The sequence below is a fragment of the Oncorhynchus tshawytscha genome, linkage group LG04, assembly GCF_018296145.1.
Source record: "Oncorhynchus tshawytscha isolate Ot180627B linkage group LG04, Otsh_v2.0, whole genome shotgun sequence".
Lineage (NCBI taxonomy): Eukaryota > Metazoa > Chordata > Actinopteri > Salmoniformes > Salmonidae > Oncorhynchus > Oncorhynchus tshawytscha.
Genome location: NC_056432.1, coordinates 48,300,978 through 48,316,744, shown reverse-complemented (window position 1 = coordinate 48,316,744; position 15,767 = coordinate 48,300,978). Strand labels below are relative to the sequence as shown.

The window sequence follows — 15,767 nt, the reverse complement described above, 5'->3', positions numbered from 1 at the left end:
AAGGGAAAGGTATATATGAATACATATGCTATAGTAGCCTTTGCACACCTTGAACCCCAATGAAATTAAAACTTTCAAAACATGATTAACAAACGTTCGTATTCATCATTAGCATAATATGTGTGTTCCTTATTCATGTGGTTGAAAATAAATCAAAAGGTGCATGACTGCATGCCTCAGATCATAAGTTAAATACGCACCCTAATAGGCTATATATGCTAATACTGTTGGTCATGGGCGTTATCTATTTGAATTTCTAATTTAACTCAAAACTGTCCCACTTTCAACTCTTTCAAGCCTAAAGTCCAAGAATAGTTTTGGCAAAGAGATGCGGCAATACAATTTCGGGCCAGTGTGAACTTTTTCGTCCCCTGTGTTTTATGCTGTCGTAAAACCCACGTGCAGTTGCTCTGATCCTGCGAGTGCTCAGAGGAGAGGGGGCAAGAGCGGGAGGAGATAATATTGTACTTCAGACATAGAGCTTGAAACATACGCCGCGTATCCGAAGTCATACTATTATGGTGTGAGAGTCTGGGAAATACTATTGGAATCACCTCCGAGGACCAATCCCCTTTTTCACGCAACAGAGTAAGTCTTGTTAGGTCGATGCTCCCACTTGCCATTTCGTTGAAAAGAACATTGCTCGTAAACTCTGAAAAGTAGCAGACTGTCTACCATTGCCTTAGCGCAAGGATGAGTAGCCTATGTGATGGGAGGTTCACAGACCTGAAAGGCTAATGAGGTTGATTTCCATTTCCATTTTAGTGTTTGTACTGGTAAAATGCTTTTGATCAGATCAACTCGCTGTATTAATTTATTTTACTATCAAAATTGATTACGTATGTTCATGCAATGTGTAAACTGTGCGTAAACTGTGCGTAAAGTGCGATTGTTAGATACTTTGCTTCTTTTACATATGTTGTATTGTGTAATAATTCATTTATTTCAAAGCCACATAATTTGAATGCTCAACTTGTCTCTTTCAAGTAGACTAAGTTAGGCCTACTGCTTACTGTCTCCTCTAGCTCCTGTTTGAGATGTTAAAACCCGGTGACCCTAGCGGATCTGCTTTCTTGAAAGTGGACCCGACGTACATGCAACACTGGCAGCAGCTCTTCCCTCAAAGCCAGTTGAAGAATGGAGGCATTACGCAGCTGCAGCCGCCGGACAGGGTAGCTGTTCCGGTGGAAAGTCTCCGTCAGCGGCCGAACCTGATCTCCTCCACATCATCATCGTCGGCTTTAACACCTTCCTCCACATCTTCATCGACTCCATCCGTTTCATCATTGGCAGGTTTATCTCAACTATCTGTGCCACAAATTGCACTTTTTGGACAAACTCTCTCTTCTGACATTGTCTCGTCAGACAACACCAACCTCCAAGCGAAAGAACTTTGTATATCCTCCAGCTTTAAGAATGACAAAGGGTCCAGATTTAAACTGACCTCCGATGAGTTAGACTACTACCTCTACGGACAGCAGAGAATGGAGATTATCCCATTGAACAATCACACCGGCGACCACAACAATCGTATGTATGAATTCCACGGCACATACTATTCCAGTGGAAATATTGTTTTCCCTTTATTTAAAGGGGGCATTATTTAACGAGCATATCCAGCTGTTAAAAGGTTACCGCATTTTAGGCATATAAGAAAATGTGATTTGACTTTATGCTCACAATTGAACAAAACACGTCAATAATTTTAATCTCGCTCCTCCCCATCACTCATAATCAGACTTTATGGGCTAATATAAACTATGCTAGGCCTAGACGAGGCTTTCTATTGCCTTGTCCTCGAGCACACCAAACTTCTGTTTTGCCCCATGAAAGTCATGCTTCTCAGCACTGACCATCAGCAGGTGCCCCGCGCGTGTATGGGTAGTATGGGTCAATTAGGCGTATGCATGGTTCACTAACTCTGATCATCTATATTCACACCAATGTATGCATATCCTATACCACTGATGAACAAATATAGTATTTTTCATGTGTTCAACTGCAGCACAACTTGCAAGGGCGGCAAATGTAATAGCTATAGCCCATGTACAACCGTTGATATAGACCACATGTCCTTATTTGCCTATAATTCCAATTTATAGACAGTTAAAGGGATTCCACAAATAATCATATTCTGATAAATATGATAAATAAGAAATAACACTGAGCTCGTCATTGATAGGCTAATATTAGGCCTTTAGGCAAAGTTTTTTTAAATCAATGACCGCTTTTATCAATTTGTTTTCTTATTAGTGCCCAATAAAACAATCATTTTCTCTTTTCATTTTGTTCAAATAAACAACATCACATTATGTATATGTATTATTCAATTGATTTTGACATCAGAAATTCAGTCTGCGTTCTTCATCAGTCTTTTATTTTATTTTTTGCTTGAAGAATTTTTGCTTTTACATTATCGGATGGAAATAGACGTCGAGGACAACCCTCTCTATATTAAAGCGAAGTTTGAAATGGTGGTGTTTATTTAAGGTGATAAAACGGCCCATCAGCAGTAATCTCCATCGATATGTGCCACAAGGAGATGAGGGATGGGGGGACAAGCCACAATTAATTGCTGTATAGTTTTGTAGAAGAGAGTGGACTGAGTGTGGATCAGAGATCGATCTTTTCCATCGGCCGCTATTCATCATCCGAACATGGTATATGGAAGTCTCCCGGGGACAGCGAGACTGCTTTATCTACATTCGGTATTCTCTCCCCCATATTTCAAACCAATGCAATGTCGGTAATTTATAAAATAGCTGAAGTGTGTATTACACAAGGAAACATACAATTTCATTTACTTCATAATTTGTGTAATTACACCGACAGCCAGATAGGTTTTAATGCGTAGGCCCTACTTGAGTTTAGGCTATGTGTAACCTGTTATTAGGCTAAACTGTTTTTTCTAGCTCAGAAGCCCTAACATAGGACTTTTTGGGGTACTTGACACTTGAAGACGATTATATTAATCAGTCAAAAAGGTGTTGGTTTGTCCTTAGGCCATTTCTCCAAATATTTCGTCAGTGTTGAAATGTAACTTTTTTACTGCATGACCTATGAAGCATGTTGCTTGTGCTGTTCAGGTATTTGAATGACTGTAACATATAGGCAAGTAGCCTACATTTTTTAAACTTTATTATTTAAATGAAATTCATTACGCATTGCATGGGGAACAATCTGGGAGTAGCCTACGATTCCAGTTTACTCCATTAATGTTTGTAAAACAGCCCCAATTTATCGCCAAAATTAACATATCAACAACATGACAACATCGGTGGGATATGTATGGTCTCGACTTGAGTTGCACACCTCTTTCAGTTCCAAAATGAATCCCCCCAGTACCATGACTCATGCCGCTATGACAGCAATGAGCAAGGCCACACCACAGTCGCGCACTATTCTTAAGTTGATTTAGACAAAGCTTTTTTCTTCATCTGGTGACAGAAGGTGCAATGTTTTTCAATCCCTCTGTAAACCCAATTAGGCATGTATTTAACATAATTATGTTTGGTTATGCATAAACATTATTGTGGCCTCTTAAATGAGCAATATAATCAAATTATAATTTTCAAACAATGCAGAAGATTTGCATGAAAATGTTTTCAAAACATGTCACAAAACACTTATGTTGAATGATTGCTTAAAAATGTGTGTACATCCTCCCTTCCTCCTGGCCAATGACTATATATATATATATATATATATATATATATATATATATATATATATATATATATATATAAGTAAAATAAAGTAAAAACATATATATATATACATATATATCAAAATGCAAATAAGTTATACTTATTACACATGTATTTTTTCCCTGGTCAAAGTGTTAGTACATGTGATAGTAACCCATGTGTACCATGTGAGATGAGTTGCTGGTAAACCCCCTCTACCTGCTGTGCCCTGCAGGGTGTGACATGTGTGCAGATAACCGTAACGGAGAGTGCCCCATGCACGGGCCCCTGCATTCGCTGCGGCGCTTGGTGGGGACAAGCAGTGCAGCGCCGGCCGTGCCGCCCCCAGATGTCCCTGACTGGCTGCGGGACCTGCCCCGTGAGGTGTGCCTCTGCACCAGCACTGTGCCCGGCCTCGGCTACGGCATCTGTGCCGCCCAGCGTATCCCACAGGGCACCTGGATCGGCCCCTTTGCGGGAGTCCCCCTCCTCCTGGATAAGTTGCAGTCAGGAGGGGTGCGGAACACAAGGCACTTATGGGAGGTAAGTTCATGGTTCATGATGATGAAATTAAAATTGTGTAACATCACTCCAGGTACTTTAACAGTACAGATGACCATGATTGGGTTGTGAAGTTGTGGACACATCCACTGGGTTTTTGTCTTTAAAGTGTGGCCCCATGATATGGGTACTAGAAATGACCCTGAAGTGTTTCAGTATAGGAATAATGTCATGATGTAAGTGCTGCATACACTGATTGAAAGTGATTCAATATGTATACAGTTCAAGGGAAAATTCAATGTCCTGTATACTGTAAGTATGAATACCTGCATTAGCATTTGGCGGTATGCTAATGATTTGAATCGGTTTTGTGTGGCAAGTGAAATTGATAGATAACTCCCATGAGGTAGTGGTGATAAAGGTCACTGTTTCCTCAGCTGACCAATGATCATTCTCACCCGTTAACCACATCAACGGATATTTGAGGCTAAGAATTCAGAGCACGGGAGCAGGCCACGATACAGTGTACATGCCAAAAGAGGTGCCTTTTTAAACTAACTGACGCAAAAAAAAAAAATTCCCCCTAACATACGAAAATTACAAAGAAATGAAGTGTGATGTTTTTGAATGGCATTTGGTTTGAATGGTGTTCTATCAGTTTGTCACTTAAATCAATAGTTGATTTATCACTGCCAATTTTTACCGCATTAAATGGTATACACCACCATTAAATATATACACCACCGTTCAAAAGTTTGGGGTCACTTAGAAATGTCCTTGTTTTTGAAAGAGGCCCCGGTGCACAACTGAGCAAGAGGACAAGTACATTAGAGTGTCTAGTTTGAGAAACAGACGCCTCATAAGTTCTCAACTGGCAGCTTCATTAAATACTAGCCGCAAAACACCAGTCTCAACATAAACAGTGAAGAGGCTACTCTGGGATGCTGGCCTTCTAGGCAGAGTTGCAAAGAAAAAGCGATATCTCAGACATGCCAATAAAAATAAAATATTAAGGTGGGCAAAAGAACACAGACACTGGACAGAGGAACTCTGCCTAGAAGGCCAGCATCCCGGAGTTGCCTCTTCACAGTTGACATTGAGACTGGTGTTTTGCGGGTACTATTTAATGAAGCTGCCAGTTGAGGACTTGTGAGGCGTTTGTTTCTCAAACTGGACACTCTAATGTACTTGTCCTGTTGCTCAGTTGTGCACTGTGGCCTCCCACTTCTCTTTCTATTCTGGTTAGTGCCAGTTTGCACTATTCTGTGAAGGGAGAAGTACACAGCATTGTACGAGCTCTTCAGTTTCTTGGCAATTTCTCGCATGGAATAGCCTTCATTTCTCAGAACAAGAATCAATTGACAAGTTTCAGAAGGAAGGTCTTTGTTTCTGGCCATTTTGAGCCTGTAATCAAACCCACAAATGCTGATGCTCCAGATACTCAACTAGTATAATGAAGACCAGGTTTATTGCTTCTTTAATCACAACAACAAGTTTTCAGCTGTGCTAACATATTAGCAATGTGGTTTTATAATGATCAATCAGCCTTTTAAAGTTATAAACTCGGATTAGCTAACACAACGTGCCATTGGAACACAGGAGTGATGGTTGCAGAAAATGGGCCTCTGTACGCCTATGTAGATATTCCATTAAAAATCAGCCGTTTCCAGCTACAGTAGTCATTTACAACATTAACAATGTCTTCACTGTATTTCTGATCAATTTGATATTATTTTAATGGACAAAAAAATGTGATTTTCTTTCAAAAACAAGGAAATTTCTAAGTGACCCAAAAATGTTGAACGGTAGTGTATGTAGTGTATATCTGCGCAGAAATATGATCTCAAGAAACAGTCTTCGGAGTTCACATGTGATGTGGGGGGTGTATAATTAAAGAACATTGTGGTATTTGGCCGTCATGGCTCTTCACCCACAAACTGGCTGTTGTAAAGGACCCTGAGGCAGGATAGAACACTATTACTGCTTATATATGTATTGTGTGACAGAGCTTTAAACACTGGCTCTGCCAGAGAGGACTGTAAAAATTCCAATAGATTAAACAGATCTGAGGTGGGTGGAGGGAGGGAAAACTCAGAAAGAGAATCCAATATTCCAATCCACCCTTGGCTGCAGGGCCTCTGTCTTCACGAAACACAGTAAGTGTTAAACTCTCCAATCATTATTGATAAAAAGAAAAACAGGCACCGATATATACTCTCCTCAATACCTGCTCTGTGTTGTCTACTCTACACTTTTCAAGTGTTCAGTCAAGCCACTTGATGCCAATGTCCAATAAGCATATTCTTCGCTGCAATAAAATGGGATAGCATGGATTTTAGAACTATTCTCTGGAAGTCTGCCGCAATTACTTTGGGGAAGATGGGATTCATCTTTTTTTCTAGACCCAGACTTAGCCTATTCATAAACTTAAAAGCATTGTCGATGGAGAATCTCCAATGAACATGTTTTTCGGTCTGGGAATAGAAAAGCAGCCCTGTAAATTCTGGAGGGTGATGTCATCATGAGTTGGAATATGGCAGGATTAAGGTCACTTATGAACTAATTATTATGTTGTATCATCTATAGGTTCACCTATATGTTCAGGGTACCCTACACAGCCCAGATTGAAATGCAGCATTTGGCCTGTTCAATTAATAGGGCCATACAGTTTTAACATAGGCTTAACTTTGCAGTCGGTTTTTGTTTGTATTTTAATGGATGTCATGTAAACAAATATCTATATATGATTGAGAGGTATGCATAATAACAACAACGGTGTTGCCGCTGTTTATTTGTTTGGTTCTGTGGAAAATGTAGGCCACCTTGGCCATAGATTCTGTGGTTGACACATAGTGATTGTGGTTGTGCACCATTCCTATTAGACACTCAGGAATTGAGTGACCTAATTTGACGGAACAGTAAGTTCCGGACAGACTGCCGGCATTTGACTTTCCCACAGTGTTCCCACTGGACGTGTAGCATGGTCTTGTGTTAAGACTGTCCACTCTGACGCTGGAATGTCCAGGGTTCAAGAAGGTCCCATGTGCTTGCCATAGAACATAAAGAAATAACATCTCATAACGGGATAAGAATGAAGGGATATAACTTATGCAACAACAACTACAGTATAGCCATACACAAGCCATCTCCTCAAAAGGAGAAAAGAATGTGAAGAATGTTGTGTATTGAGATTAAAATGAATCACCGTAGACGTGATTTAATGTGGCAAACATATTATAACAAAACGGTCACATGTGTTGGCAATGTAGAGGACACGAGATCAAGTACCAGTAAGGACTTGTGAGTGAGGAAGCTATACTGCTAAGTAACTCAGTGGTGTTTGTTACAGTGGTGCCATGACCACAGTTGTGCTCACCTCAATGGCTGGGGTCACTGTGGTGTGAGTTTAGAGGGGGGAGTGTAACAGAGGTACGTTTGTGCCTTAAACTCACTCTACTGCTTGAAAGGTTGCCAATGGTGCTGCCAGATGAGTGCCTTTTCAGTGGTGCAACTGGTTACTACATTGTCAAGCAGCGTGTTCTTGTGTGTTGGCCAGGCAGAGGACACAAGATCAAGTACCAGTAAGGACGTGTGAGCAAGGAAGCTGTACTGCTAAGTAGCACAGTGATGAGGCCCATGGCTGGGCCTTTTAGTTGCCTATCTTCATGAGACTCAGATTTAGTAGACTTATATGACATCATTCCTTGAAACTGCACCAGCGGGTGTTCTTGGGGAATAATATGCTGCTTAGGCCACAGGCCAGGATAATTATTTGTATTTTGCATGAGCCAGTGTGGAGGTGACATGTTTAACATTGGTTCACTGACTCAGAAAGCAACATCATTTGTAATTTAATTTATTTTATGGTCCATTTCCCCTCTGATTCCTGGCCTCCTTTGTGTGAGAAAGCATATCTACACTCTTAGAAAAAAAGGGTTCCAAAAGGGTTCTTTGGCATTCCCCACAGGTAGAAACCTTTTGGGTTTCATGTAGAACCCTCTGTCTATTATCTAAACATTGGCTGATTGAATGGATAATTATAATGCCCTGATTTATTTTATAGTTGTAAAATGTGAGTGCTGAAACAGTTTCAAGTGAGCATTTTTATGTTTTTAGTCTGTATGTCAAACAGCAGACAATTTTTTCTTGGTTGGGTTTTTAAAGGTCCAGTGTAGCTGTTTTTCTCTCAATATCAAATCGTTTCGAGGTAACAATTAAGTATTTTACTGTGTCAATTCAAATTGTCTAAAAGAAACAAGAATAGCTTCTAAGCAAAGAGCAATTTCTCAAGCAAGAATTTAGCTCATACTGTATAGGAGGGGTCTGAGTAGGGAGGGGAAAACTGAAAACTAGCTGTTAATTGCAGAGAGGTTTGGAAATCTCTTTCTTATTGGTCTATTAAATAATTTAAATTTGGTGATGTCACCAGGCAGGCCAAAACTCAATCCCACCAAAACAGTCTGACATTTCATGCAGTCTTTTCAAACAATTCTGACACTAAATGGACATTATCATAATTTTCACAATTTCATAGTATTATTCCCACCTCATAGTGTGGAAATACATATAAAACACAAGAAATGTCACATTTCTGACTGCACTGGGAATGATTTATTAAAATTAAGATTAAAATCACTTTATTGGTCAATTGCCCACTTGAGCCAACTGAAATGTATGGTTTCCTAATCCAACATTTAAAAACTGTTTCACCATAAAGTTGGTCAAATTCAAACATTTTCATACTTATCTGTTACATCATACCATACTATAGCAGGTAGCTGACTTGATGTCAGTGTTTTGCTTCACTTTTACAGTGTATGTATCAGTGGAGACTGGTGGGAGGAGATATAGGAGGACGGGCTCATTGTAATTGCTGGAATGGAATTAATGAAACATAGTTCTACCTGTATTTGATACTGTTCCATTAATTCCATTCCAGCCTTTACAATGAGCACATCCTCCAATAGCTCCTCCCACCAGCCTCCTCTGGTATGTATATGAGCTATACAGTGCCTTCAGAAAGTATTCAGACCCCTTGATTTTTCCACATTTTGTTACGTTACAGCCTTGATTCAATTGTTTTTTTACCTCATCAATACCCCACACAATACCCCATAATGACAAAGCAAAAATAGTTTTTTAGAAATGTTTGCCAATTTATTACAAATAAAAAGTGGAATTATTACATTTACATAAGTATTCAGACCCTTTACTCAGTACTTTGTTGAAGCACCATTGGCCGAGATTACAGCATTGAGTCTTTAAAAATAAATGTATTAATTTTTAAAAAATGGAATATTCGAAACATACAATATACTTGCAGTGAAGCCGCTCAACAACTACATCATACCAATCATCCAACAGATTCCCATTCAGAGCGACACAGAGAAGCATCCAGGGTCAATGCCCTGCTCAAGGGCACAAATCGGCACACAATACCCCATAATGACAAAGTAAAAAAAGGTTTTACATTTTTTTTTGCACATTTCTTAAAAATAAAAACAGAAATACCTTATTTACATAAGTATTCAGACCATTCGCTATGAGACTCGAAATTGAGCTCAAGTGCATCCTGTTTCCATTGATCATCCTTGAGATGTTTCTACAACTTGATTGGAGTCCACCTGTGGTAAATTCAATTGATTGGATTTGGAAAGGCACACACCTGTCTATATAAGGTCCCACGGTTGACAGTGCATGTCAGATCAAAAACCAAGCCATGAGGTCGAAGAAATTGTCCGTAGAGCTCCGAGACAGGATTATGTTGAGGCACAGATCTGGGGAAGGCTACCAAAACATTTCTGCAGCATTGAAGGTCCCCAAGAACACAGTGGCCTCCATAATTCTTAAATGGAAGAAGTTTGAAGCCACCAAGACTCTTCCTTCGACCTGGCCACCTGGCCAAACTGAGCAATCTGGGGAGAATGGCCTTGGTCAGGGAGGTGACCATGGTCACTCTGTCAGAGCTCGAGAGTTCCTCTGAGGAGATTAGAGAACCTTCCAGAAGGACAACCATCTTTGCTGCACTCCACCAGTCAGGCCTTTAAAGTAGAGTGGCCAGACATAAGCTACTCCTCAGTAAAAGGCACATGACAGCTCTCTTGGAGTTTGCCAAAAGACACCTAAAGACTCTCAGACCATAAAAACAAGATTTTCTGGTGTAATGAAACCATGATTGAAATCTTTGGCCTGAATATCAAGTGTCAAGTCTGGAGGAAACCTGGCACAATCCCTACGGTGAAGCATGGTGGTGGCACAATCATGCTGTGGGGGTGTTTTTCAGCGGCAGGGACTGGGAGACTAGTCAGGATCGAGGGCAAAGATTAATGGAGCAAGCCTGCTCCTGAGCACTCAGATTCACCTTCCAACAGGACAACAACCCTAAGCACACAGCCAAGACTTTTTACTTAACACTTATTTTTTCTTAACTTCTTATTAAAGCATTGTTGGTTAAGGGCTTGTGAGTAAGCATTTCACTGTAAGGTCTACCTACACCTGTTGTATTCTGCACATGTGACGAATAACATCCGATTTGATTGATTTGACAACACAGAAGTGGCTTCGGGACAAGTCTCTGAATGTTCTTGACTGGCACAGCCAGACCCCAGACTTGAACCCGATCAAACATCTCTTGGAGAGACCTGAAAATAGCGGTGCAGCAACGCTCTCCATCCAACCTGACAGAGCTTGAGAGGATCTGCAGAGAAGAATGGGAGAAACTCCCCAAATAGAGGTGTGCCAAGCTTGTAGCGTCATACCCAAGAAGACTCAATGCTAAACAAGGGTGTCCGCTGTCACCATATCTATTCATTATGGCCATCGAAATGCTAGCTGTTAAAATCAGATCCAATAACAACATTAAAGGATTAGAAACACATGGCTTAAAAACAAAGGTGTCCATGTATGCCGTTGACTCAAGTTTAATATTAAGTCCGCAAGATAGATCCCTGCAATGTCTCATTGAAGATCTCTGGACTAAAACCTAATTATGACTGGTGTACAATTTTACGTATTGGATCTTTAAAAAATACAATTTCATTACCCTGCAGTTTACCTATAAAATGGGCTGATGGTGAAGTAGACATATTCGGTATTCATATCACAAAATACAGTATATACAGTGAGGCAAAAAAGTATTTAGTCAGCCACCAATTGTGCAAGTTCTCCCACTTAAATAGATGAGAGAGGCCTGTAATTTTCATCATAGGTATACTTCAACTATGACAGACAAAATGAGAAAAGAAATCCAGAAAATCACATTGTAGGATTTTTTATGAATTTATTTGCAAATTATGGTGGAAAATAAGTATTTGGTCAATAACAAAAGTTTACCTAAATACTTTGTTATATACCCTTTGTTGGCAATAACAATGGAGAGGTCAAACGATTTCTGTAAGTCTTCACAAGGTTTTCACACACTGTTGCTGGTATTTTGGCCCATTCCTCCATGCAGATCTCCTCTAGAGCAGTGATGTTTTGGGGCTGTTGCTGGGCAACACGGATTTTCAACTCCCTCCAAAGATTTTCTATGGGGTTGAGATCTGGAGACTGGCTAGGCCACTCCAGGACCTTGAAATGCTTCTTACAAAGCCACTCCTTCGTTGCCCGGGCGGTGTGTTTGGGATCATTGTAATGCTGAAAAACCCAGCCACGTTTCATCTTCAATGCCTTTGCTGATGGAAGTAGGTTTTCACTCAAAATCTCACGATACATGGCCCCATTCATTCTTTCCTTTACACGGATCAGTCGTCCTGGTCCCTTTGCAGAAAAACAGCCCAAAAGCATGATGTTTCCACCCTCATGCTTCACAGTAGGTATGGTGTCCTTTGGATGCAACTCAGCATTCTTTGTCCTCCAAACACGACGAGTTGAGTTTTTACCAAAAAGTTATGTTTTGGATTGATCTGCCCATATGACATTCTCCCAATCTTCTTCTGGATCATCCAAATGCTCTCTAGCAAACTTCAGACGGGCCTGGACATATACTGGCTTAAGCAGGGGGACACGTCTGGCACTGCAGGATTTGAGTCCCTGGCGGTGTAGTGTGTTACTGATGGCTTTGTTACTTTGGTCCCAGCTCTCTGAAGGTCATTCACTAGGTCCCCCCGTGTGGTTCTGGGATTTTTGCTCACCGTTCTTGTGATTATTTTGACCCCACGGGGTGAGATCTTGCGTGGAGCCCCAGATCGAGGGAGATTATCAGTGGTCTTGTATGTCTTCCATTTCCTAATAATTGCTCCCACAGTTGATTTCTTCAAACCAAGCTGCTTACCTATTGCAGATTCAGTCTTCCCATCCTGGTGCAGGTCTACAATTTTGTTTCTGGTGTCCTTTGACAGCTCTTTGGTCTTGGCCATAGTGGAGTTTGGAGTGTGACTGTTTGAGGTTGTGGACAGGTGTCTTTTATACTGATAACAAGTTCAAACAGGTGGTGACCAAATACTTATTTTCCACCATAATTTGCAAATAAATTCATTAAAAATCCTACAATGTGATTTTCTGGATATTTTTTTCTCATTTTGTCTGTCATAGTTGAAGTGTACCTATGATGAAAATTACAGGCCTCTCTCATCTTTTTAAGTGGGAGAACTTGCACAACTGGTGGCTGACTAAATGCTTTTTTGCCCCACTGTAAATATGCCCTCCACAATGAATTTCAATAGAAAACTATAGATAGACAAGATCCTGCAACCATGGAGAGGTAAATACCTGTCTATTTATGGAAAACGCTGATTAACTCCTTAGTCATATCTTAGTTTACTCATTTACTTATGGCATTGCCTACTCCTGATGATTAGTTTTCAAATCACATGAGCAAAAAATATTTAGCTTTATCTGGGACGCTAAACATGGCAAAATAAAACGTACCTATCTATATAATGAATATGAATTGGGTTGGGTTGAGATTATTAATTATAAAAGCACTAAACCTCTCTCTAAAAGCTTCACTCGTTCAAAGTTACATTTGAACCCTAAATGGTTCTCAAGTAGATTACTAAATAAAGCTCATCCATTGTTTAAAAATGTAATTTTTGCCTTTGTGCAGATTGCCATGTCTCATTTTGGATTAATTGAAAGTGATACTTTTTTCAAACTATTTCTCTTTTTCAAACAAACATGGCTACAATTTCAATTTCCTCCCCCTGAAATGATAGAACAAATATTACAACAAATATTATGGCTGAACTCAAATGTGCTGGTTGATAAAAAAACCTGTATTTATGAGAATGATGTTTGAAAATTGTATTTTGTCCTTCGTGGAGTTATCAGAATTGTACGGGAAGGTCTGCTCAATCCAAGAGTACAACCAACTGATTACAGCATTACTCCAAAAATGGAGGAGGCAGGTGGCAGCGGGAGGAGGTAGGGAACTGGTCTGTCTGCCCAATATAAAGGATCAAAACTGGCGGAGGAATACAAATAGCATAAATAGGAAAGTATGCCCGTTTCATTTGAGGACCAGGATGTTGACAACTGTGCCATACAGATTGCAAAATTAGTGGGAAAGAGATTTTTGATGTACCGATCCCATGGTACAAGGAGTATGAGTTGATGTATAAAACAACGCAAGATTTAAGACTTTGTGCTTTTCAACTAAAATGATTATATAGAATTCTTGCCACCAACAAAATGTTGAATATTTTGGGCATAAAGTCATCAAAGCTCTGCAGATTTTGTTGTGAGGATACAGAATCAATAGACCATTTATTTTGGTATTGCCCTCAGGTAGCCTGTTTCTGGTCTCAGGTTCAGGAATGGCTGAAAATGCATAACATTGATCTAAAATTGACCCTAGAAATAGTACTGTTAGGAGATCTGGAGAGACCGGGTCAGTCAATTACTAATAATCTAATACTCTTAGTAAAGTATGTATCTTCAACTCGCAATCTGTAGATTCTATTCGATTAGATAGATTGAAATTGTACATTGAACATCACAGCATAGTTGAAAGGTATGTGTTGCGTAGAAACCCGAAGTGGGTGGCCCGCAGAGATAGATGGGATGGGCTGAGGAAAGCTGAGGGTTGGGATGTGGAATTGGAGACAAGTGGGAGTGGAGTTGCTGTGTGGGAGATAGAATGATGGTTAAAGATAAAAGTAGAAAAAAAAAGTATATTTGAATGACACTGAGGGGCAGTGTTTTTACAACTAATGCCGGCTTGCCTAAGGCTGATGCCGTGCAGGTGTTTGTACACATGCATATACACACTCTCATTCAAATAAACACGTACAAGAACACACACATAAATGTAATAGTGCCAGACATGCACATAAACATATATACAGTTGGCATTGCTGTTATGATTTTAGTTGTCCTTGATGTCCTTTGTTTTAAATGTATTATTTTGTTTTATAATTTTTTTGCATTGTTGTTTGCTGTTTTCTTCTGTCTTTTCCTTTTTTCTCTTTAGTTCATTCTCTTGGTTGTTGGTTCAGTGGGGGGTTCTTGGGGGTGGGGAATGGAATTAATTGTATTTTTTATTTTTCTCCTTGGGGGGGGGCTGTAGGAGGGGTCACGAATGGTTGAGGGACAGCTATTGGGAAACTGTGGGGGGGATCTTGGAGGGTTCGGGTTCACGTTTTTCAGCCTGGTGGTAGATCGGTCAACTTGCCCTTGAGCAGGGCATTGACCCTGGATGCTTCTGTGTGTCGCTCTGAATGGGAATCTGTTGGATGACTGGTATGATGTAGGTGTTGAGCGGCTTCACTGCAAGTATATTGTATGTTTCGAATATTCAATAAATATATATTATTATTTTTATTTAAAAAAGAAGATTCAATGCTGTAATCACTGCCAAAGGTGCTTCAACAAAGTACTGAATAAAGGGTCTGAATACTTATGTAAACGTAATAATTCCATTTTTTATTTGTAATAAATTAGCAAACTTTTCTAAAAAAACGTTTTTGCTTTGTAATTATGGGGTATTGTGTGTAGATTGAAGAGGTCAAAAAAACTATTGAATATAGGCTGTAACGTAACCAAATGTGGAAAAAGTCAAGGGGTCTTAGTACTTTCCGAAGGCACTGTAAATATTATGGTTGTTAGTGTTTTTAGTTAATGACAAAAAGCAGGTTTACCATAGTCAAGCATGTCTATTTGATAGTAAAGAACATACATTAATTTGCTAATACCTACAGTGCCTTTAGAAAGTATTCACACCCTTTGACTTTTTCTAGATTTTGTTGTCTTACAGCCTGAATTTAAAATTAATTCAATTTAGATTTTTTTTTGTCACTGGCCCCATAATATCAAAGTGGATTTATTTATGTAAAGTACCAGTCAAAAGTTTGGACACACTTTCTCATTCAAGGGTTTTTATTTATTTTCATTATTTTCTACAATGTTGAATAATTGTTAAGACATCAAAACTATGAAATAACACATATTTAACCACGTAGTAACCAAAAAAGTGTTAAGCAAATCAAAATATATTTTAGATTTTAGATTCTTCAAAGTAGCCACCCTTTGACAGCGTTGCACACTCTTGGCATTCTCTCAACCAGCTTCACCTGGAATGCCTTTCCAACAGTCTTGAAGGAGTTCCCACATATGCTGAGCACTTGTTGGCTGCTTTTCCTT

General features: G+C 39.6%; 1 protein-coding gene across 3 annotated transcripts in view; it reads left to right on the top strand.

Annotated features, from left to right (window-relative positions):
* The first annotated feature begins 413 nt into the window (after positions 1–413).
* The window catches only part of prdm6 (PR domain containing 6), a 56,337-nt gene continuing 40,983 nt past the window's right edge, over positions 414–15,767 (top strand). Inside the window, exons 1-3 of one of the 3 annotated variants that reach the window (XM_024418414.2) lie at positions 414–588; positions 1,026–1,530; positions 3,922–4,229. In XM_024418414.2, the coding sequence (XP_024274182.1) occupies positions 1,038–1,530; positions 3,922–4,229 (801 nt within the window). In that variant the 5' untranslated portion in view covers positions 414–588; positions 1,026–1,037. Of the gene's footprint in view, positions 589–615; positions 743–1,025; positions 1,531–3,921; positions 4,230–15,767 lie in introns of those variants that run through there. The other 2 variants (XM_024418412.2, XM_024418413.2) reach the window with 2 other exon arrangements.